Source organism: Macrobrachium rosenbergii, chromosome 11, assembly GCF_040412425.1.
Source record: "Macrobrachium rosenbergii isolate ZJJX-2024 chromosome 11, ASM4041242v1, whole genome shotgun sequence".
NCBI classification, from domain to species: Eukaryota; Metazoa; Arthropoda; class Malacostraca; order Decapoda; family Palaemonidae; genus Macrobrachium; species Macrobrachium rosenbergii.
The window spans coordinates 28148830-28172113 of record NC_089751.1 but is presented as its reverse complement, the minus strand read 5'-3'; the positions used below and the strand labels follow the sequence as shown (position 1 = coordinate 28172113).

Here is a 23284-nt window from a genome sequence, read left to right as displayed (position 1 = left end):
CCTTTCCCTGTGTCAGCATTATTACTTGTTCCTTTTCCCTGTTTCTTTGTCATTACTTGTTGCTTTTCCCTGTGTCAGCATCGTTACTTGTTCCTTTTCCCTGTGTCAGCATCATTACTTGTTGCTTTTCCTTGTGTCAGTATCATTACTTGTTGCTTTTCCCTGTGTCAGCTTTGTTACTTGTTCCTTTTCCCTATGTCATTATCATTACTCTTTCCTTTTCCCTGTGGTATTATCATTACTTGTTGCTTTTCCATGTGTCAGTATCATTACTTGTTTCTTTTCCCTGTGTCAGCATCATTACTTTTTCCTATTCCCTGTGTCAGCATCATTACTTCTTCCTTTTCCTTGTTTCAGCATAGTTACTTGTTCCTTTTCCCTGTGTCAATTTTGTTACTTGTTCCTTTTCCCTATGAGAGCATCATTATCTGTTGTTTTTCCCCTGTTTCAGCATCATCACTTGTTCCTTTTCCTTGTGTCAGCATTGTTACTTGTTCCTTTTTGCTGTGTCATCATTACATCTTGCTTTTCCCTGTGTCAGCATCGTTACTTGTTCCTTTTCTGTTTCAGTATCATTACTTGTTGCTTTTTCCTGTGTCAGTATCATTACTTGTTGCTTTTCCGTGTGTCATTATAATTACTTGTTGATTTTCCCTTTGTCAGTACCATTTCTTGTTGCTTTTCCCTGTGTCAGCATCATTACTTTTTTCTTTTCCCTGTGTCAGTATCATTACTTGTTCCTTTTCCCTGTGTCAGCTTCATTACTTGTTGCTTTTCCCTGTGTTAGCATCGTTACTTGTTCCTTTTTCCTGTGTCAGTATCATTACATGTTCCTTTTCCCTTTGCCAGTATCATTACTTGTTGCTTTTCCCTGTGCCATTTTCATTACTTGTTGTTTTCCCCTGTGTCAGCATCCTTACTTGTTCCTTTTCCCTGTGGCAGCATCATTACTCGTTAATTTTCCCTGTGTCATTTTCCCTGTGTCAGTATCTTTACTTGTTGATTTTCCCAGTGTGAGCACCGTTACTGTTGCTTTTCCATGTCGGCACCATTACTTTTTCCATAACGTCTTGGTATTCAGTATCTACTTGACGTCATCTGCTTGGTTGCCTTTCCCTTTCCAACTGTTAGTAGTTCAGTCGACCATCTGTAACATCTGTTAGGTTTCAGGACGCTTCCTTTTCCTTATCAGAAAACTTATCTTTATTATTATTTTATATTTGGTTTCTTTTCCCACAACCTGTATTATCATTACCCTTGTCAGCATTATTATTAAATATTCTGTTTGTCAGAACCATCATTACTCTATTCTCTTGCGAGAATAAACGTGAAGCGACCTGTCATCATTAAGACTTTTCCATTACTTCTGTCATTGACCTTTTCTTTATCTTTATCATCTGTATTGGTCTTCTTCTGTCGGCAAAGTGATTTTTCCCCCTAGGATCATCAGCAGGGGAGCCATTTTACCATATGTTTCTGTCTGGTAGAGTCAGCATTTACTTTCTCTTTTAGTTTCTTCGGTATCAGCAAAACCTTTCCTCAACCAGAATGACTGCTTGAATTGCGAGCTCAGCTACAATTCCCTCTTACCTTTCTTTGATGCGAGGCTGATTTTCTGCGTCCTTTCGCCATTATTATTGTTTTCCACCTCTGAATGAATGTGTTTTGTCTTTGTTCTATATATATTTTTAAGGGCTTCTCCACTTCTGTTCCTGTAATGTACTGCATCCTCTCTGCCTCATCTTCTGATTCTTTTGATATATTTGCTTTTATATCTCGGTCTGTATCACTATTTCCTTGACATTTATCTGCACACTTGCATCTTGAACTTGTGGCAGATAAGCACTTTTTGTTCACCACCTTATTAAGATCATTGCGAGCTTTTCTTTGTTGTGTTGATCTTGTCAGTTCTTTGACCGGGTTTGTTTTCATCTTCAGTCTTCATTTTACCGTCATTGCCTCTCCTTAGCTCTTACGTATTATCGATACATCTGTTGCTGCTTGTTAGAATATTGATTCTTACTTATTTTCAATATATCTCTTGCTTCTTGTTAGAATAGTGATTCTAACCTTGTCACCATCTCCTTGACTTTTCTTTTAACTAGGCCAACTTTACCAGTCTCTGTTTTGCGCTATTATTGTCATCATCGCTATTTTCCCTCTCCTTCTGATAGTTATCTTCATTTTCCCATTTATTATTTGTTAATAATTGCCTTCATTTGCTCTGCCATGTGGATCGTTGGTGCCTTTATCATCCACTGTATTATTGGTAACATCATTACACTCCCTTTATCAAATGTCTTCATGAACATCATTACTTCCCTTCTGTTCTTATGTCAGCAGCTCTTAATTTCTTTTATCTCTTAGTATCATCATCTGCTTTTCCTTTGCCTATGATTCATTTCCTTTTATATGAAATCCTCTTGGCATCATTTGCACTTCATAACCTTTTTTTCCAAGTGATTCTGTATCTTTCTTCTTGTCCATGTTATCATTCCATTTCTTTTCTGGGTTATCATTATGCAAATTCTCAACTTTGATCATTGTAACTCAACTTTTCCTTCACTTTCATCCTGCTAAGGGCAGTGTTAACATACAGTTGTTTTTGTATGTTCTCTTTTATCGAGATATAAACAGTGACATTTTTGCTCTTGTTACTTATTGTTTGCATAATATCAGTTATCTTCAACTTACCAACTTCTTACTTGTCCTTACTTATGCTGTGTCACCAGCACGAGATTGTCATTTGCTGTCATCAGTATCACTTTATGCCATTTGAGGTACAGGACTCTAGGTTTTATCACTGCTTATACAACTTTACTCTTTTAAGAGTTAGTTTTGTATATTTTATGTACAGTCAGTTGTGTCATATTCACTCAGAATCCTTTCTCTTGTAACGCCATTATTATAGCAACAGCTCTTCTAATTACATGGGCCTTTACCTTTTGTTATATTGGTTTGATTCTGCCCTCTTGATTTTTTCCGTATGCCAGTTTTATTATTTTATATCTCTCATTTAATATTCATCTATGCATTCATTGTTTTAAACAACATTTATTCCTCATTATCTTTTATGATCTCTGTAACGTTATCATGTCACCGCTAAGTTACTGCATTATATTTTCTGTATCATTATAGGTTTATTTTACATCTGCCTGACTCTGTTGTTGTTTTTATTTCTATTTTACTCTGTTACATTATCTTGATTCGTGTGTCAGTGGTTTTCTATCTTTTATATCTGGCATCTCCCCAGTTTATCATTTCATCTGTTTCTTTATGTTTTTGATTTTTGCTTTTTATGGTTTGATTTTCATTGCCTTGCTTTCCGAAGGATTTCATTTTTTACCCTTTTGTGTACTGTAGTTGTAAATATATTTTTTTATTTTGCTTACATCCTACCCTGTCTTACTTTTTACCTCGTATGCCATGTCAACATTCCTCTCTCTCTGTCTCTTTCAAATTGTATTTACGTAATCATATGTCTTATTTTAAAGTTTTCAGTCCTGTACATCATTTTCGCAAGCAACATATTTTTTCTTAACTCTGGACCACTCTTAAGTTTTTATGGCAAGTTTGTAGTTTTTATCAGCATCTCACATTTACCATCTGTCCTTTATTAGTATTATTTACTTTCTGCTCTAAATGTATATATTTTTATTTTCCTTTTCTGTCATTTTCACCAGTTCATTCATTTGCATTGTTAGCTTTGGATCCTGGTGTAATCTTCAGAAGTACTGGTGGGGGAAGAACAGTGGGTTTAAAACAAGGAATAGGGTGTGTCAAGTTTTTCATATCAAATAGTTATTTGAGAAGTTTGGATATAAAAGGAAAAAGCTTTAATGTGGCATACATAGATCTAGAAGTACCGATTGATATGATATAAAATTGTCTGGTTTCAGGATCTAGAAAAAGATTTCGTAAATATTAACCTCAAGGAGTTTTAACTTGTCAATATCAGTTTGTTTCCTGTGTAAGATTTCCTTGTCAGTTTATTTTTGATTTTGCCTTCTATCTCTGTATGTTAAGTTGTGGTCTTATTTTGTTCGCCTCAATGACACAGTTACTTTCATTTTCATCTCCTTGGTGCATAATCGTTACCTGATTTTCCATCGCAGAGTCAAAGTTACTTTTACGGGGCCATTAGGACCATGATTTTAGATCTTTTGAGGAGCACCTGGACTTTTTGTTTATTTGGTAATTCTACAGAAGAGCTCCACATGGAGATATCATTTATTAATACATTTTTTATTGAGGTTTAGTAAATGGTGTATGTAATGCAGTACTTGTGATCAATTGAGAAATTTGCTGTCATTTGTTTAGATTTTTACATTAATCCCCTAAGGGCATGTATTAAACATGATGTCCTGCAAAGCTTTTGTATAGAATTTCCATTTATTTACTTATTCATCTTGCTGCTGGTATGATATTGCTTTCTCTGTATCTCCTGTTCATATCAAAATCTTTATTTACTTTGCTCAGTCATTAAATCCTTTTGTCATCGATCCACTGCATTTTCTTTTCCTTACTAAGGTCTCTTTGTACTGTCTTGTTTTGTTTATGATATCAGTAACCATTGCTGCTTCTCTTAGCATGAGCATTGTATTTTACCCTCAGTAACTATTGTCATTGTCTCACATTAATTCTAAGTTTTTATAACTCACACTCTCATTAGACAATTTTCTTTCAAAAATTTGTTCACAGTACTGCTTGTGAATGTTATGAAAGCTTTAGACACAAAACAGAAAAACCAAATCTCCAAGTTGTAGAGTTTGCTTAGGCCATGAAAACTTTATTTTTCAGCTTAGAGCATTGTTGGATGGTAAACTGAGGGCATTTTAAATTTAGAAAAAATATAATGTTGCTAGTTCACCAGCTATTGGTCCTTTGAAGTCACATATGCATATTTTTATTTTGACACTGGACTTTGCTTTCAGGTGAAACATATAATTTCATATTTTTTATTTTCTTATACTTGGCTTTCAGGTGACGTACATAATTTTCTGTTTCCCTTTCTGGAATAATAGCATATCTTTTATTCCTTCTCAGGCTGGATCTAGATGAGACTTGCGGGTTTTTCAAGCGAACGGTGGCATCCCTCAATGAGGAGCAGACCAAGCTTGACGAACGCATGCAACCCATCCCAGCAGAGATGCATGGTTCTGTGACTCGTACACCACTAGAGAAGATCAACGATTATGAGGAGGCAGGTCAGTTAGAATCAGACTCTCATCCAAACAGTGAATTACAGTAGATGTGTGGGGTCTTTGAAAGTTTTTTGGTGCCATATGTGTTCTTCAGTCATTTCTAGAGGGACCCATTGATGTGATACTATACTTAAGAAATTTTTTATGTTTGTTGTGGATGTAACATTTTATACTTCTTGAAGATTCAAGAGTAAAGTTAGATTATTGATGTTAAATTACTGAACTGATGAAAATTTTCAATGCAACAATAAAAACAGCCTCATGTATATGCCAATACACTGTATTAAACTGAACACAGGTATCATGAAATCAGGTTCTCAGTTTAAGCACATAATGAAAATATGTAAAACAAGATGATAAAATTAGAAATTCAACTCTTCAGCAATTAAAGTTAATATATAGAGAGCAGTTACATTTCCTTAATAAAAATGTGGCAGATGTGGTGGATTTCCAGATAAATAAAACTAAAAATATATATCTTGCACTGTAAATAGTTACTGCATTACAAAAATAACATTAAATTCTTCATTCAGTTTTCTCAACAGAGATGAACATGTTTGTCATTAGCTTATGCTATTTTAGTTAGGAAAGTCCTTTTGTTTTCTAATACACAGCAACTTGTACAGTAGTTTCTTTCCTGGATGTGCTTTTTGTGCCATTTATACCCAATATTTAATTTTTCCTAGACTAGTGAACCAAATACACTTATGTGGAAGCACCTAATCTCAGTTATTGTGTATGCAGTATATGAGAATGCATACAAAACTTGGGTACATCAGTGCACAGAATTTTGGTTCCATCTAGTAGTAAAATTTTAAGACATTTCTTAGATTGGTTATCAAGTACACTTAATCTATTGTGGGTCCTAACTATCACTGTATAAGTAATCATTTGTTTTTCAGGTTTGCGTGAGGTGAGTGAGGGCCGAGTGGGAGTGCTTCTGCTAGCAGGTGGGCAGGGCACAAGGTTGGGAGTGAGCTACCCAAAAGGCATGTATGATGTCAAGCTCCCATCAGGGAAGACACTTTACCAGTTGCAAGCTGAAAGACTGAGAAGACTTCAGACTCTTGCTGAGGAGAAGTTTGGCAAGGTAAAGAGGATTTCATCTCTTTTTATATGAGGCAGTCTGTGATGATTTATTCATGAAATATTAGTGTCAGTTCTATTTTGGAGTAAAAGTTTTGACATTTTGCATTGTTGTATGCTGCATGCTGAAATAAGGAATGACACTAAAATAAAATTATCCTAAAGTTTATATTGTTTTCTTTTCTTGTTGGTTTACAGTCAGGAGTGATTCCATGGTACATAATGACATCAGAGCACACCAAAGAACCAACAATGGATTTCTTTGCTCGCCACAGTTACTTTGGTCTTGAAAAAGAAGATTTGGTTGTGTTTGAGCAAGGCATGCTGCCTTGCTTCAGTTTTGATGGCAAAATCATCTTGGAACAACCATACAAGCTGGCTCGTGCTCCTGACGGCAACGGAGGCCTCTACAGAGCTCTTAGAGTAAGTTCTAATGGAGAAATAAGTTATAGTATTTGTATCTTTTAAGACTGTAAATTACTCTGGAAACAAATACCCATACCTACAGAGGAGTGAGATTGAAGGTAGATTAGCTGTGTAATTATGAATGTCAAGGTTCAACAGACGTGTATGATTTTGGCCCTTGGAATTTCAGAGGAGTATAGTAGTTCATGTAGAATTAATTGATAATATGATATACAGTAATGGTATCCAGTGCACGAAAAGCTATAACTAAAATAGATTTTAAAAATTCAGAGAAAAAAGAGTGATAGCTTATAACCAGGTACCATTTTATAAAGATCTAAATTCACTTTTGGTTCCACAGGAAAAGAACGTCCTTGAAGATATGGAGAGACGGGGCATCAAGTACCTTCATGTTTATTGTGTAGACAATATTCTAGTCAAGATGGCCGACCCTATTTTCATTGGCTATTGTCTCTCTAAGGGTGCAGACTGTGGTGCTAAAGTTGTAGAGAAAGCCTTCCCAACCGAGGCTGTTGGTGAGTTTAAGAAAATTACTTTTATTGTTCCTTCTGTGTTTGTAACCTAACAAACCATTTTGTTGCTGTGCTGTGCATTTGTTGCTTAAATTTACTTAATCTTCTCATTTAGGCTGTAGTACTATACTGAATTTCCCCCAGATAATTGAGTCATCTTTTTTGTTATTAAGTGTAGGATAAACCATATTCACATTCATATCATACTTATGTTACATGTACTGTATAAGTTTTGTACTTCACAAAAAATGTTGCAGAATGTAGCATTATCACTTAATATATACCTTTAAGATGCAGCAATTAATATATATACTTTGTTTTTTAATGACTCTTGCATGATTAACTTTCAAGGAAAGGCAGATGAATTGAGTGTATCATGTGACTAATCATTTTATAGCCATTTTTGGTAAATGCTATACCTAATCTGCACATTAACACAGTTTTCATCCTAAGTTTACTTAACTTCCCTCTGTCATAGAACACCTGTTCTTCTCTGGAATCCAACTGCACCAGTTGGGTGCCTAAAACTGAACACATAAATCCAAAAGCCTGCAGATACTGTATTGTATCTTACGGATGAAACTGGCTAATCTTTCTTATATTGTTAGTCTCTATGGTATGAATTTTCAAGGTTCACTTCATATATTTTACACCCAATACCATTAGGCTTTTTTTGTAGGGTGTTGCCTGCTTTTCAAATTTAATAGTACCTGTACTGGGATGATCAAGTTAGTTTAAATGAGTTATTAATGGCTTACCAGAAGTAACTTTATTTGCACTGTAGGCTTACATGGTTACATGTAATTTTGAATTATTTACACACTGAGTTATTTCACTTTTATTTTTCCAGGTGTTGTGTGTAAAGTTGATGGAATCTACCAGGTGGTAGAATACAGTGAGATCACATTAAAGACAGCCCAGAAACGAAACCCCGATGGCAGACTCACTTTCTCTGCTGGTAACATATGCAACCATTACTTTACAGTGGAATTTCTAAAGAATGTTGTTTAGTAAGTATCCTTTCACAGGTGTTATTACATTAAACCTGGCCACCTTCTACATAGCTGCTTCTTATGAGGGAGAATTGCTCATCTATCTAGCACTTTGGGTCTTAACTCTACTCTAAAATAACAGATTTATACTTACCGTAATACTTAGGTTAAACTCTTACCTCTAACAACTGTGCCTACACATAATTCTGAAATCTGCCATAATCGGCTAGATGGTCTTTACTAATCTTCTGCTATTCTTCCTCCTAAAGGCTACTGTATCGCTTTGGGAATCCAATGCTTTATTTTTTTTTTACTGATTCTAGTTCCTATTTATTCTTTGAAATAATAAGATTCAATTTAATACTTACTACAGTATATGGACAGATTAATATGCATTAAATTTAATGAATAATGCTTTATCATTTGAAAATGACAGCTACATTGTTTTTACTGGTAATTGCTGGGAATGGAACTAAGTAGACTAAGCTTATGATTAATTGGAATCAAATCCTTAATGTGAGCTAGGCAGTCTTGCATGCATGATTATCAGCACAGTATTGATTCATGTCAAAGGTTTCAGATTGGCTTGAAAAACTAGTGTGAACTGAAAAGAGATATTAGCATATAGACACAATAACTAATATTTTACTTTGTTTTTCAACATTTCTTCCTGTGCAGTGGGTAAGTACCAATTTCAATATTGGAATGTTCTTTGCAGTCAGACTGATTTGTGTGTTGGTGATGGTGTCTACTTATTTTTTTTTATTTTGGTATCCCTGCTTGCTGTAAATATTAGTTATCCAAGGTAATCTTTTGTTTCTAAATGTTACAGTATTTTCTTTGCATCATATGACTGAATTTCTTCATCACTGTTTACTTTTTTCATGTTGTATGCCTCAGAATTTTTTATCAGCATATTACCAAGATAATTCAGCTGTGTTGTCAGTCACTTTAAATGTTGCAGTACAGTAGTTTGTAGTCATGATATGCAGTTTTACAGTATTTATAGTATTTATTAATATAAAATATAGTTGACTGTTTTGTGCAATTTGGTATTTTGGTGCTTTGCAGTATTTTGCCTAAGATAACTTTTTCCAGGGAAATTCTCTCATAGTATGTCAGCAGACCATAATTTAAAATAACATTAATTTTCTTAAATGTTATAGATTATTATTCAAGAATTTTACTGTTCTTTTCAGTAATATTAATTTTCTTAAATGATATAAATTATTATTTTTCAAGAACATCACTGTCCTTTTCAATAACTATGTTGGAGAGTGCCCTTTGTTAATTTGCCTATTTTCTGGTGCGATTTTATATCAAACTTACGGATTGCTGTGTGGTTTCTTGCTTTATTGAACTTGAAAGAAAATTGTCTGAAAAGCATAGTAGGGAATTATTCTACGATGTTGAAGGTAGTATGATGAAGGGGAGGATCGTGACATCATTTGGTCCTGTTTGCTGGGTCTTTGCCATGAATTCACAAACAATGATATGCTGAAAGGGAACCAGTTCTTTGAATGGACCACAATGTCTGATAGGGTATGCAGTTCATTCATTTTGTTCAGGGAATGGAGGCTCATCAAGGGCTTCATAAGATGGTTTTTTTTAGTTCCACATTATCAAGGCTAAGTCCCACCTGGTTGGCTTCACTTTTGATCTATGAGTGGACTGGCTGAAATGGCAGATCAGGTCTGATTAGACCCTGCTTGCACCCATGTCTATATCACAAAAGCACTCCTGCCTTTATTGGCAACTTCTCTTTTGCTTCCTGGAAGATGAAAATGTCCACAATTAAAGGAACATAGACAGCAAGTACAGAAACATTTTGTGCACTACTCCAAGTAGTAAACCTTGCGCATTCCCTTGTTAAAGGTTCATCATTCACGTTATGTAGGGTGTAATGTTAAGAGCCACTGCCATGTCCGAAAAGCATCTCTCTCAGAAGGTATACTAGATAACATCCATGCTGGAAACTGGAGCATGTCTAGCCTTTTGTTTAACCTGTACAAATGTGCTTGTTTCATCAGCTTCCTCCAAATGGGAAGTGACCTAGTTAAGTCCATGCTAAGTCCCAACAGATCACGGGACCATTTTGCTGAAGCCATAGAGGAATGACAATGTTTATAAAAATGTCCCTCGAGTTCTTAAACTTACCAGTACCTTTTGGGTCAGGTTGAATGGTGGGTAACATGAACTTTTGGTTGTTTCACACTTGGAGCATTGGTTGTGGTCTAGGGACATAGCAAGTAGATCTATCATTGGGGTTCCCCAGAACTACCGTAGTGTCATGCACATGTGCCTGTGTTGACAGACCAGTCTGACAGGAAAATCTGGTGTCCTGCTCAAGATCAGCAGTAGCATTCAGAGATGCCAGAACAAACCTTGGTATGAGGGTGATCTTGTGTTTCTCCGCCCATGTGAGGATCTTTACGATTGGATGGCATATAGCATATATATCTCGAAAAAGTACCTCCTGAGTACTTTGGAGTGATGACACACTCAGCTCACAGACTTGAGGGACCATCAATCTTGTCCAGTTCTTAAACTGGACAAGTAGGTTTATAGGTGTGCTCCTTATCAATTCTGTTTAGATTTGCTGTTGTGTAGCCTAGGGCTTTTGTAAAGTATAAGCATATAGAATGAATGTACCTTGGTCTGAGCATGGGCCAGTTCATAATGTCCCCAGAGTCAAGATTTTCCTTTGTGATTCACTTTAGTGTTACCATCATCTTTGACAGGATGGGTTCATTAATATTAGTAAGCACTCAAAATCTGGATTTCATAAAGATCTGGACACATCTGGCTTTATATACTGTGTAGGATACACAATAACAAAATATTGTTAACATAACAAGAACGAGATAACGGAAAGTTAATGTAAGAATTAAATACTGTATTATCAAACAATTCATTATGAACTTTGTACTGTACATATTGTGTTTTCAGCAAAAAATTAAGTTGTCAATGCTAAAACCAATAAAAAATAAGGTAAAAATACTAATGCTATAGGTTCAAGTAATTAGCTAATAGGTAGATTTCAGTTTATAGTAAAATATAATCCATCTTTAAAGAAAAGATAGGGAAACTTAAGAATCTCTCTCTCTCTCTTATTATGCTATTTCACCTCCAGCACCTGCTCCTATACTTGCATATCATTCTCAAGCAGGCATATTTCTGTGTGTTTTTCACACATCAGTGCATCTTCTCTTCCTTTGCATATTAATGAAATATTTTATTCCCACTCTGCCGGTTTGATTTACTCCTTTTGTTGTATTTTTGTATTATCTGGCCAATTCATCATTGGCTGGTTCTTCAACTGTCTTCAGCAAATCACTGGTTATTCTTGATGTCTCTGGAGATTTCCCCATTTTCATCTTCCCTAGATATCACATTCTCATTCAATCCTTGTGTTGTGTCAGCATTCTCCTGTTCACATTCATTCTTGTCATTCCATAGATTTCCTAAGCACTGTAATCCTTCAGTTTTTGCCTTATTTTTCAACTTGAATCTCTCAAGTTTCAGTTTTTTTTATTTTCACTTCTCATTTTTTATAAGTACTGTACTTTGCAATTTTTGCTGTGTGGTATATGTTTTGTCTGTATTCTTGAGTTAATTTTAATGGTGTACTGAACTGTAGGAAAGGGACAAATGTGACTACCATACAATTTATCTTACATAACAGCCTGTGGAATGCTACCATTTAATAGATTTGGGTGTCTGTAATCTGCATTTGAATCACCAGTGTGCAATAATTTTTGCTTGCTTGCTGTGAGTGCAGCATAAGCTAATGCAATCTTTGCTTCAGTGCTTTTTCTTGCTTTACATTGCAGTTAAGTTCAAGATATTCAATGAGATGAATGTTTGTAGGCCTAGTATGTACTAATAGGCAAGCACTACAAATGAAATTAATATAGGAAAGATAATTCCAACATACTTATGTAAATTGATAGAATCTTTTTACTGCAACTAACAGAATCTTTTTACTGCTGGCATAATTTACTATTTACAGTGTACTAGTTTGATTATAGTTTAGGATCAGTATCCCATCATTCATCGATTTTATTAGTTAACGGGTAATTTTCTCATATTCGTAAGTGCTATGCATATTTATTACTTTCTTAGTACAGTAAACCTCCCGTATTTGTGGTCTCACTATTTGCGGACTCACCTATTCGCGGATTTGTCTGTGGAACGTATCTACCCATTATTCGTGGAAAATTTGCCCATTCTCTGTATTTTTCACTGAGAAATATTCACTAACTACTGTATTTTCATATAATTTTCATGACTAAATGCACTTTTTGTGATGAAAGTATTAAAATACTCAGGTATGAGCATTTTTAGAGGTTTTTTTGTGTTTAAAATATCAAAATAGGCAGTTGTAGGTGTTTTTACAGTGGTTTTAAGTATTTGCGGATTTTAGCTATTCGCCGGGGGGGGGTGCAGTACGCATCCCCTGCGAATACGGGGGTTTTACTGTACAGTATTTAGCACATAGGTCTTATTTATGTTAGCTACTTAACATGACCAAGGATAATTGTCGAGTCATGTGTGTATTCACAGCACTGTGATTGTATATAATACTGAGTTATATCTACAATACTCAGGACATTTTGTTACCTGCTATTGTTTGTTACCTGTTAACTGCAGTACAGTACAGTATTTATTTTGATTCACATGACATAATGATTAAAAGGACAAGAAGAAGTTTATTTTAAGATGTTAAGAAGAATTGTAAATGAATAACTTTTTCTCATTAACGTGCTAATAGGTAGTCTCTTCAACAGTGATTATGAATGCAGTATGATGCATCATGTAGCTAAGAAGAAAATCACAATGGTAACACCAGAGGGCAAAGTTGTCAAACCCGAGAAACCAAATGGCATCAAGATGGAGAAGTTCGTGTTTGATGTATTCCAGTTCTCTAAGTAAGTCAATTCCTGTAGTACTTTTCGAGTTCTCTAAGGAAGTCAACTCCTGTAGTATTTTTCTACTTATTTTTGACCTGCTTAATTATTTTCATTAATATTATTATTATTTAGTAGATGAAACCTATTCTTATGGAAAATGCCCACAGGAGCCATTGACTTGAAATTCAAGCTTCCAAAGAATATGGTGTTCATTAGGAAGAAGTAAGAGGAAGTAAAGGGAAATACAGAAAGAAGAGATGCCACCTATTAAAAAATTAAAAAGGGGATCAGGGCTCAGTTGTGAATGTGAAAGACCTCAGTTGAAATATAATTTATGAAAAAGTGACAAACAAGAGACTGTCCTTTGATGGTCCAAGTCATAATCGCTACTGTTAGGAAATAGAAACCTACCACCATGAACCACTCTATCTAAAAGAGATAAATTTCTGGCAGAAGCAGACAACCACACTGGAGAATAGTATTCTAATAAAGGAAGTACAAATGACCTAAAACAGGTTGCATTGATTTTACACTCTTATAAATATGAGGCCTTACGAACAATAATAGTACCTAACTTTCGTGTAGCATTTGCTGATACTTTCATTAGATGTTTCTCAAAAGTTAGATGTGAATCAAAAGTTACGCCGAGGATAGTTAAAACTTCAGACTCGTTCAGCAAAGTTCCATCCACCTGAAGTGCACTGGAGTTCAGTCTCATACCCCATTGACTACACCACTCCCTGATCCAGTCCATGTCCCAATTAAGGCTGAGGGCAGCTTCATTTCTCATAAGTGGAGACTTTACCACAAATGTTGCATCATTGGCATAATGAACATTCTTGTCTTCCAGGCCAATAACCATATCACTTGTATATACTAAAAATAACAGTGGACCAAGAACACTGCCCTGTGGAACTCCAGACACAATAGCTCTTGGTTCACTAAAGATGCCGCCCACAGCAACTTGCTGCTACCTTCCTGTAAGGTAATCTTGAAGTAATCCTAAAACATATCCACCCACTCCTAGATTCTGAAGTTTATAAGTAAGTGCCTTGTGATTTAATAAATTGAAAGCAGCACTAAAATTAATTTGAATTACTGTGCACTTTAAACCCTTATCAAGGATCCCTCGCAAATGACATGTCAAGTCTAAAAGAGCATCCCAGGTACCTAACTGCTTCCTCTATGTATACTGACTATCTGCTAACAATCCTTTAGATTCCACATATTTTATCATATATTTATATAGTGGCTTAAAAATAAGTTTTTCAGAAACTTTGGAGAGTGCAAGGAGAATAGAGATTGGCCTTTAGTTACTGCAGTCTGCACATATGCCACTACGTCAGCATACAAATCTGTAGAATCTTGGGAGACAACTCGCTAGAATTTTTTTTTTATATAAAAGGAAGAAGCCATCAGGATCTTCTCCACCCCAGATATCAAGATTACCCAGAATTTTCTTAACATCCCTAGAGCGAAATGTAAATTTTGTAGGAATAGGTTCAGGATGACAAGACAAGTATCAGGGAGAGGGACATCCTCAGCTGACTGCTTAGCTTCAAAAGCTCAATGAAGCAGTTCAGCCATTTCCTTAGGGCCAGTAACCAGTCTACCATCATCTGTTAGTAGTGGTGGAATGGAAGATGAGCCTGACCCAAAGATACTGTAGATGATGCCAATTTGGTCCAACACAGATGAGGCTGAGTAACTCCTTCAAGTTTCCTCTTTAAGGAATTATTTTAATTTCTCTAAGCTGTATGGTAAGTTCTGTTTGCAGCACGGCGAGACTCGACAAAAACAGTGTAATTTTCATTTGAACGGTTTTGTCTCTATGCGTTGAATTTGACCTGTTTATCATGGTAGGCTTGTCTACATGCATCATCAAACCATGGCTGGTCATTTGTCTTGAATTTGATGACCTTTCTAGGGACGTATCATATTAAAATAGCCATCAGCATTTCATTTCATTTCTTCTTGGGATCAGGATCTGATATAGCATTTGAAATATTAAGTGCCTGACAAGCTTCATTAATGCAATCCCAGTTGTCTCTGGATTTCAGCCAGACTGTTTTTCCAATGGCAGAATTAGGAATAGTGTATACTGATTGACAGATATGTCCATCTCAATGGCGCAGTAATCAGAAGTCCCTATACAGTATATTCACAGACCTTGGACTTGATAATAGCTGGAACATCTGTGAATATCAGGTCTAATCTATTACCAGAAATGTGCATGGGTCCCTCGATTAGCTGGACAAAATCGGAGACACACACAACTCAAGAGCAGACCGGCCATGTTGATCTGTGGAGTTTGAATTTAGCCACTCGCTGTGCTTTGCATTACAGTCTCTACAAATAACGAATGAAGCTTTGGAATTCTGTGAATGAGCCATACTAATCCTGTCCAAAAGACAGTCATGTATAGAATCGTCGATATTTGGATTGCTGTAAACAGCAAATACGTAAACATTGTAGAACTTACTGAAAATTACTCTTGTGTTTATTTACAAGTTCAAGATTACTTTTACAGAAAGATTATACACACTCTCTAACAAATTAAGTTGTTTGGTCAAATCTCTTTAAATTGTAGGTTTGTATTTGGTTACATTTTTATTTGGTTATAACATTGTTACTAGGTATTTTTAATGAATAAAAAATTATTTTCTATTTGGTCATATGGTAAACCTTTATCTTTTATGTAAGTTGTTACATGTTCACTGCTCTTGTTGTCTTTAGCCTCCAGTGTTACTATTGTATAGCAGTGTCATCAATACTGTACAGTATTATGTTTTGTTCTTCTTGAAGTGTGACTTGGCAAAATAAATCTAATCAAAATTGAACTTTATCAGCACACTAGCTGTCTGGGAAGTAATCCGTGAAGATGAGTTTGCCCCTTTGAAGAATGGTGATGGTGCTGAGAAGGATACACCAACCACCTGCCGACATGCACTCTTTTCTCTCCATCATCGCTATCTTCTGAATGCTGGTGGCACTCTTATTGATTCAGAAGGGGAACCTCTTCCTCTTATTCCCAGGTGAGAATCCACATTATTTAGCATTAGATATGAAACTTGACATATTTTTATGTAAGGTAAGCTTTCAAGACATTTATTACAGAAATTTAGCCCCCAAACTGTTACTGTTGTTTAACTTTGCTACACTTCCCAGGCTTAAAGTTACTTTTCTTACTTTGATATGTGAAATTTGAGTTCTTAGTTATTTTGCTATTATAACAGAATGTTAATGTCTTTGCTTTTTTAGCAGCACTGTACTGTACTTGAAAATCTTTTTCATTGTGATCAATGGGCATGAAATGCATGATCCCAACCATCCATTGTGAGGCACCCTGCTTATTCTTCAGTACATTAGTCTCTATCAGGTACCTGATATGATTTGCCAGAAATATCATTGCATTGCATTTTTAGGTATTTAAACTTAAAACATTGAGTCATATCATAATTTTTCTCAAATAACTAGAATTTTAACTGCTCTAAAGATTTATAATGGTTTGGAAGTAATTTCATAAAAAATGTTTAGGATCATCATTATAAAAATATTGGTAATGGTTATATGAACTAAAATAGAGGTGACTATTAATAGCTTAACAATTATCCTGCTTTTCATTACCACTGCTTCTCATGAGCTATTTTTCTTGCACTGAAACACTAGTGTCTTTTGCAGTTTAGGCAAACCCACTGAGAAAGATTGGTTGGAACAATCTGTGATGTTCTCCCAACTGGCTCTCATTCTTGTTCAGTCCTGCTAGGGAAAAGCATTGACATATTTCTTTTTTGCCATGCAAGTAGACCTTTCCCTTTGTCTGTCTTTCATTGCTCCAGAGTTATCAGTTGAATATTACTAGAGTACAGTATTTGTTACAGTGTTGGTCCTTCGCTTTTAGTGTTAATGGCACAAGTTCTAAGATGGCTGCCACTTTAGGGAAGAAAGTGGGGCTCATATCAATCTTTGGGCAATTGGAGTAGTGAAAATTAAAACTGTCAACCAGTATGGTTGAACTGATGAACTGTTATGGTAGATTGAATTGATTCAGTGCCTTGGAAAAATCAGAGGTAACAAAGATTTACCAGTCCTCCAGATTTGGAAAAAAAAAAAACACCTACAGAACAATAGTCTCTACAAATATCTTAGTTGTGTATTGGTCAGATGGTCTGACTCCACCAGTATTCATGTCACAGTTGAGATTTATGTTGCAGTGACGAGATCAGCATGGTATTTATTTATGCTTATAAATCCTGTTACAGTAACTTTGCTGTAGTTTCAAAACTCTTGCTTGGCATGTCCAAGCCAATAAAAGAGTTATCTATAGTATTGAGAAACATCTGCTTGTCACAAATTTGTCTGTATGAAAGCAATAGTCACAATAATGTTGATGAATTCAATAGGTTATCAAAGTGGAAATGATTGAAACTTCTTTCTATGGTTAACTTATTTTAATGACTAGTCTTAACAATTTCCCACAGTGACTCAGTCCACTTGCATTTTTTTAGCACTGTGTTTTTGGTTACATGACTTCTGTAGGAGGGTTTGATAAAGTCATCACCTTCACCTAGCCAGATCATGGTCAACAGTGGATGTGGAGTATCATTTAAGAAGTCATATGATGGGGAATACCATATTCCTCCAGATAGCCCCTTTAATTCATTATCCCTTCACCTCAAGCTGCTGCCCAAAAGCAAGTCGATCTGATAATTTGCTTTCTAAACTGAAGCATTTAAAATGAAGCATTTGTTTGTAGTTAGTACATAATGTGAACACTAAAGTTTTTGAAACTGCTGGGTCTTGTACATGCTAACCACCATCATCATCATTAATAATTTTACAGTGGCTTTTCATTTTACAAGGTTAAACATGAAATTAGTTTTCCCTAGTGTCTTGTGCACTGTCTGCTTAAAATTTCATCTGGCCTTGGCCTTTATATAAGTCTCATTTCCATGATTTCCTGCACTTTCCTGTAGGTCTGTGTCCTGCATTTTCCATATTCACTGTTTTTTTTTTTTTTTTTTACATTTCCTTATACTTTTACATCACATGTCCAAACCTTGTTTTTGAGTTCCCAGTCTGTTTTCCAGCCACTGCCTTTTTCATTGTATGATCTTCCCACTGTACTCTGGCCATGAATCTTGTCATTGTATTTTTTTATCTTTCCAAAATCTCCCAAATTTTCTTTGTCAGTGCTTATGTCTCTGCTGCATAGAACAGTGCAGATCTTATGCTTGCATCATAAATTTTTTTATTTGCATCATAAATTTTTGGTCTCTCAACTTTTGGTGTACTTTTACTTACCAGTCCAACAATCTCATTTTGATTCATCCATGCTGTTGCTAAAATTTTTTCTTCCTGCCCTCTCAGTATCTGCTTCACAGTCCAGTGTTTCCCCCAAGGTAACAGGAATGTTCTACCTCTTCTGGATCATGCCCTTCTACCACATGTAGCTTCATTTCTGGCTCTTCTTCCTTTGCAGTTCTTATACATTTTGGTCATCAAAAATCTCATAATCTATGAATATTTTGCAGTCCAAAGCATCTGTGATGCCATCTGTTGCATTAGCTGCACGATACTGACTTCACCCACTTTTCTAACTGTGTTCCTCATTTTTCCGTTACCATAAGCTTTTTATTGCTTCTGTTGAGTATTATTCCTCATCTCAATTCCATTCCTCCACCTTTTATTAAATATTGTTACAGCTTCCTTTAATTCTGCTAATTCCTCTAGGTTATCTGCATATAGCAGCTCCCAATGCATCCCTTTCTGCACTCCTTTGTAGTTTCCTCCATTACTGTGGTAAGGAGCTAAAAAGGTCGCGACTGACCCTTGATGGAAACTCAGATTCTCTTGGTACACGTGTCACCTTTTTCACTCCAGATCTTGTATTATGGTACAGTACTATCACTTCTTAGATAGTCTTTCTGGTACTCTTGACTTTTGTGGTTTATAATTGCTTAATTTGGTACTTTGTCAGCTGCCCTCTCAGTTTTACAAATATCTGGCATAATATCTTCCTCCTTGCGTGGTGATTTTCCCCACTTGCCTCCCTATAAAGATTGCCTCTATTTTTTATATCTCTTGGCGAGAACTCTAAGAGTTATCAGTTATAAATATTTTATGAAGCCTTTTCTCTAGCATAGTGATCACTGCTATGTTTATGAGTACTTATGCTTTATTTTCCCAGATTTTTGGTTTATTGAAGATTTCCACTTTGACCTCAGGCAAAGTTAGCAATACAGTGTACTACTAGGCTATTTTAATTTCAGTTTAGATTAAGAGTTTGAACTGACTCACCAGAACTAGGTGAATTAAGCAAAGTTGAAGCAGTGGTTTGTATATGTAAAACATAAAAGAAGACTAAAAAGTGTCTTCTGTGTTTTGCATATTTCAGTTTCTAAATTTTCTTGCGTAAAATGTGTAATCGTACTTCATATCTGAGAATATAGAAAGGTATGCTATCGTATTTTAGGAACAATTCATCTCTATTAATTTAGGTTTTAACATATTGGATGATTATCAAAGTTACATGTACTGTATGTACTTTCATTAGGGTATTGTAGAGTATTTATTAGGTTTGTATATTTTATGCCTCCACAATGTGATCCAGCATTCATTGCAGTATTCTGTAATCACTTTGACCTTGTATGAACAGTCTGATTGAAAACAGTACATTGGAATGGTTTCATAAAGTAATTTATGATCAAATATTGATTTGTATGATCACTTTAAGGTTTCCCTTGAATTATGGCAGTTCTTGTTGATTAACTTGGAGGTATGATGAAGTGATCACTTAACTAAGTCTTAATGCAGATTTGATTTTAATTATTTTTTTTATGTACTGGAGCAATAAATGAATCCAAGATTTTTCTAATTGAAGGAAAATGTGCTGAGCATATCTTTATAATAAAAAGTATAACATATTTTGACATCAGTACTTTATATATATATATATTTTGTCAGTTTTTTAAGCTTGATGGTACACGGTTATTTTTTTTAAGCTTACTATCATACTGTTTTCTTGGCTTGATGCTGTACATCATTCTGTGACAAATTATGTATTTTAGGAGTTTTATGGAGGATGCTAGTGAAGTCATTATCAGTAAATTCAAGACTATAGTTTGATTTGGAAGACTAAATTGAAGAAAAGTATTTGTTTTTATACGGATGACATAATTATGTATTGTGCATTTTTAAAAAGTTTTTGACTTCATAGTGAATTGTGTCCTGTTGTCACTAATTTCTTGACATATAATGTAGGTCAGAGGACAAACAAGTAACAGAGGACAGGTATGTAAATGGAATTTAAGTATGAGTGTGACTGGAATGGGATGTTAAGAGATTTTCACTCCCCGGGTGGATAACAGATAGAGTAATTTCATTTTCTTAGTTTTAGGCAAATTTAAGAATTGGAAGTCTCTTAGGTTCTTAAGGAAATCCTTTGTGAGTGGAATTACATACAGAATTTATTTATTTGAGACCTAAAGTTTTCAACAACTTACGTTTCTTTAAATGTAAAAACTTACGTTTCTTTAAATGTAAAGATTTAGAAAAATGATGTCAGCATCACATTCTGTTCGTATACAGTAAGTTTGACGGTGTCATTAAATAATCATAGAGTATGGTATGTGTTTGACAGATATGTATTACTGTTGTCAAATACAGTACATACTGTACTCAAGTGTGTTCTAACCAAATGATGATTTTGTGGGAACCTAAAAACAATAAGGGGTTGGGTTCTGCTTTAATATCCATCAGATGAGAAAAATGTTAAGCACCATCCTAGAAAGATGTTCACTTTACATTATAGTCTTGATAATCTTTATAATTTTATATCTTGATTTACCGAGTTCATTGATTCAAGTTATCCATCTGGCACAGTGAATGGATTTGTTATGGGAAGGACTTTCTTTTGAGTTTGGATTAAAGCACCTTTTCTTTATCAGTTTTGATTGAATGTGTGCCTTTTGTTGTAAATTTTTACTGCTGGGTCATGGTTAAGGTGGCTTTTTGGTTATCTGGATAGAATTTCAAATCTGGACACCATGGTGTGCTGTAATATACTTTTTAATATACGTTACCCTATATGCCAGATACAGGATTTTTTCCCTTCTACTTTGGAACTTTGAGGTGCTAATTCATACTTCACAAATATATACATGCATGATATATGCATAAATGTATTTGTTATGAAGCAAGAGTACAGCCAGTTGTATAGTATGCCAAGCAGCAGAAATTAACGAGTGTTCTAATCCTGTAAACTTTAAAGAATTTAAACAGAAAAAGCCAATAAAAATTCATCTTTTATGTAAAGATGGAATGGAATAATGACAGTCTCTATTCAAAATAACAAAAAAGCAATGTCAGAAAGGAAATTAAATGATAACATAATGCATCAGGAAACAAAAGAAGTCACTGAGGTACATACTAATGAATGCCAGTACAGTGAAACCTCGCTTTAACGGACTAATTCTTGGGGAGGTCCTCCGTTAAAGCCAAATGTCCGTTAGAGTGAAGCATTGTTTTTTTTTCTTGTCCTAAGTGATGTTTATCGGTAGGTTAGCCTTGGCCTAGGTGCGATTACCGCCATGTACATGAAAAGATTCACATTATGAAATAAACTGATAATAAAGGTAATAAAACCATTTTTACCTTATATATTATTAGCATCCCTTCATAATAAATAGCCTATTCGAAGAATAAGTCCATATCAATGAAATCAACTTTCATCTATGCGAGGCCAGTGGACAAAATGTAAACATTGAATTTTGGTTGTGTTCACAGCAACATTTATCTTTCGGTAACCTTTCAGAAATTGTAATGGTACTGTAATTGCAATAGTAATAACATTTAGGATAACATATTAATTTTTCATTAAAAATTCATTATCATTTTGGTGGTAAATAACACATTTCAGTCATATAAATGATAATTATTTATAATAATTATTGTGCATTATTGTATTGTTAGGGGTTTGTGATTGGTAATGAGACGTAAACAAAACAGTGTTTCCCTTTTAGGCAATGTGTTTAGGAAAAACATGATACAGTATAAGAATCACCTTTGTTATTTCGTTTATTTTGAATTTCTAAGGATATAGTAAGTAAAACAGCATTTGTAATAACATCATCTTTACATAACCAATATTTCATAAGATACCTGCTGTTGCAAAAGCTAGCTTATACACAGATGGTTTTTTAATTTAGCAGTCATCTTATAATAAAGATATGAGATAAATTCATAAAAATTTGCCATAATTGGTTTACCTTGTCTTATCTGTAGGTTGTCTTATACATGGAAATATACGGTTCTGTTTTTCCACCAATGTTGAGGTTAGTACGTGAGTACTGTAAATAACAGCAGCCACTATCCTTGGCCGGATTTTGTGCGTTAAATTCTATGTCCATTGGTTCTGGGTCTGTTAAAGTGAGGTTTTACTGTACTGTATAAGAGACAACTGGAAATTTTTCTTAAAATCTCACAATTACTATAGTAGATGAAAAACTGAAAATTGATAGTGACTAAAACTAGAATATAAACTGAGAAAATAACAAAGTTATAGATTAATAAAGGCTTTACACCATAATTCTTATTTTTAGCTTATTCTTATCATTAAAGCCAAAAAACCACACTATAAACCAATAACTTTAGCAGGAGTGGTGCCTTGAGTGAGAAAACAGGTTTTGACGTAGGAAAAACCTATTTTTGGTAGTCGCTGTTGAGTCCTCAAGGAGTTACCTTCCATGGTCTACCAGAGCTCCATGGTGACCAAACTAATATCAAAGAGTTCTCTTCTAGTTGGTCTTTTGGCCAGGTATTGTGTCGTAATGATTAACATTATGACACATAATGGAGTATATAATGGACTCAAAGATAAGAGGGCACTTTCCCTTATCTTCAGCGAAGCTGAACCCAGTTTTTCCAATGTCAGAAGAACCTGCAAGAAAGAGAAGTGACTATTGCACATGCGCATCCGCCCTCATGTTTACAACCGGGCCGTTAAAAGACCAAGGAGCCATTACTCCGTTGGTCAATGCAGGTTGATCCCTTGCCCAAATTCCATGCCTTTTCGTCAGGGAAGTGGGAGGGTTTTCAGGACTCAACAGCAACTACCAAAAATAGGTTTTTCCTACGTCAAAACCTGTTTT

At 35.0% G+C, this 23284-nt stretch overlaps 1 protein-coding gene across 24 annotated transcripts in view; it reads left to right on the top strand.

The window, feature by feature from the left end:
• mmy (UDP-N-acetylglucosamine pyrophosphorylase mmy) overlaps positions 1–23284 on the top strand; it is a 148140-nt gene that overhangs the window by 111634 nt on the left and 13222 nt on the right. For 16 of the 24 annotated variants that reach the window (XM_067111418.1, XM_067111413.1, XM_067111402.1 and 13 more), the window contains 7 exons: positions 5047–5207; positions 6107–6294; positions 6489–6713; positions 7057–7231; positions 8079–8238; positions 13011–13151; positions 15983–16168. In XM_067111418.1, the coding sequence (XP_066967519.1) occupies positions 5047–5207; positions 6107–6294; positions 6489–6713; positions 7057–7231; positions 8079–8238; positions 13011–13151; positions 15983–16168 (1236 nt within the window). Of the gene's footprint in view, positions 1–5046; positions 5208–6106; positions 6295–6488; positions 6714–7056; positions 7232–8078; positions 8239–13010; positions 13152–15982; positions 16169–20396; positions 20427–23284 lie in introns of all 24 variants that reach the window. The other 8 variants (XM_067111401.1, XM_067111403.1, XM_067111397.1 and 5 more) reach the window with 1 other exon arrangement.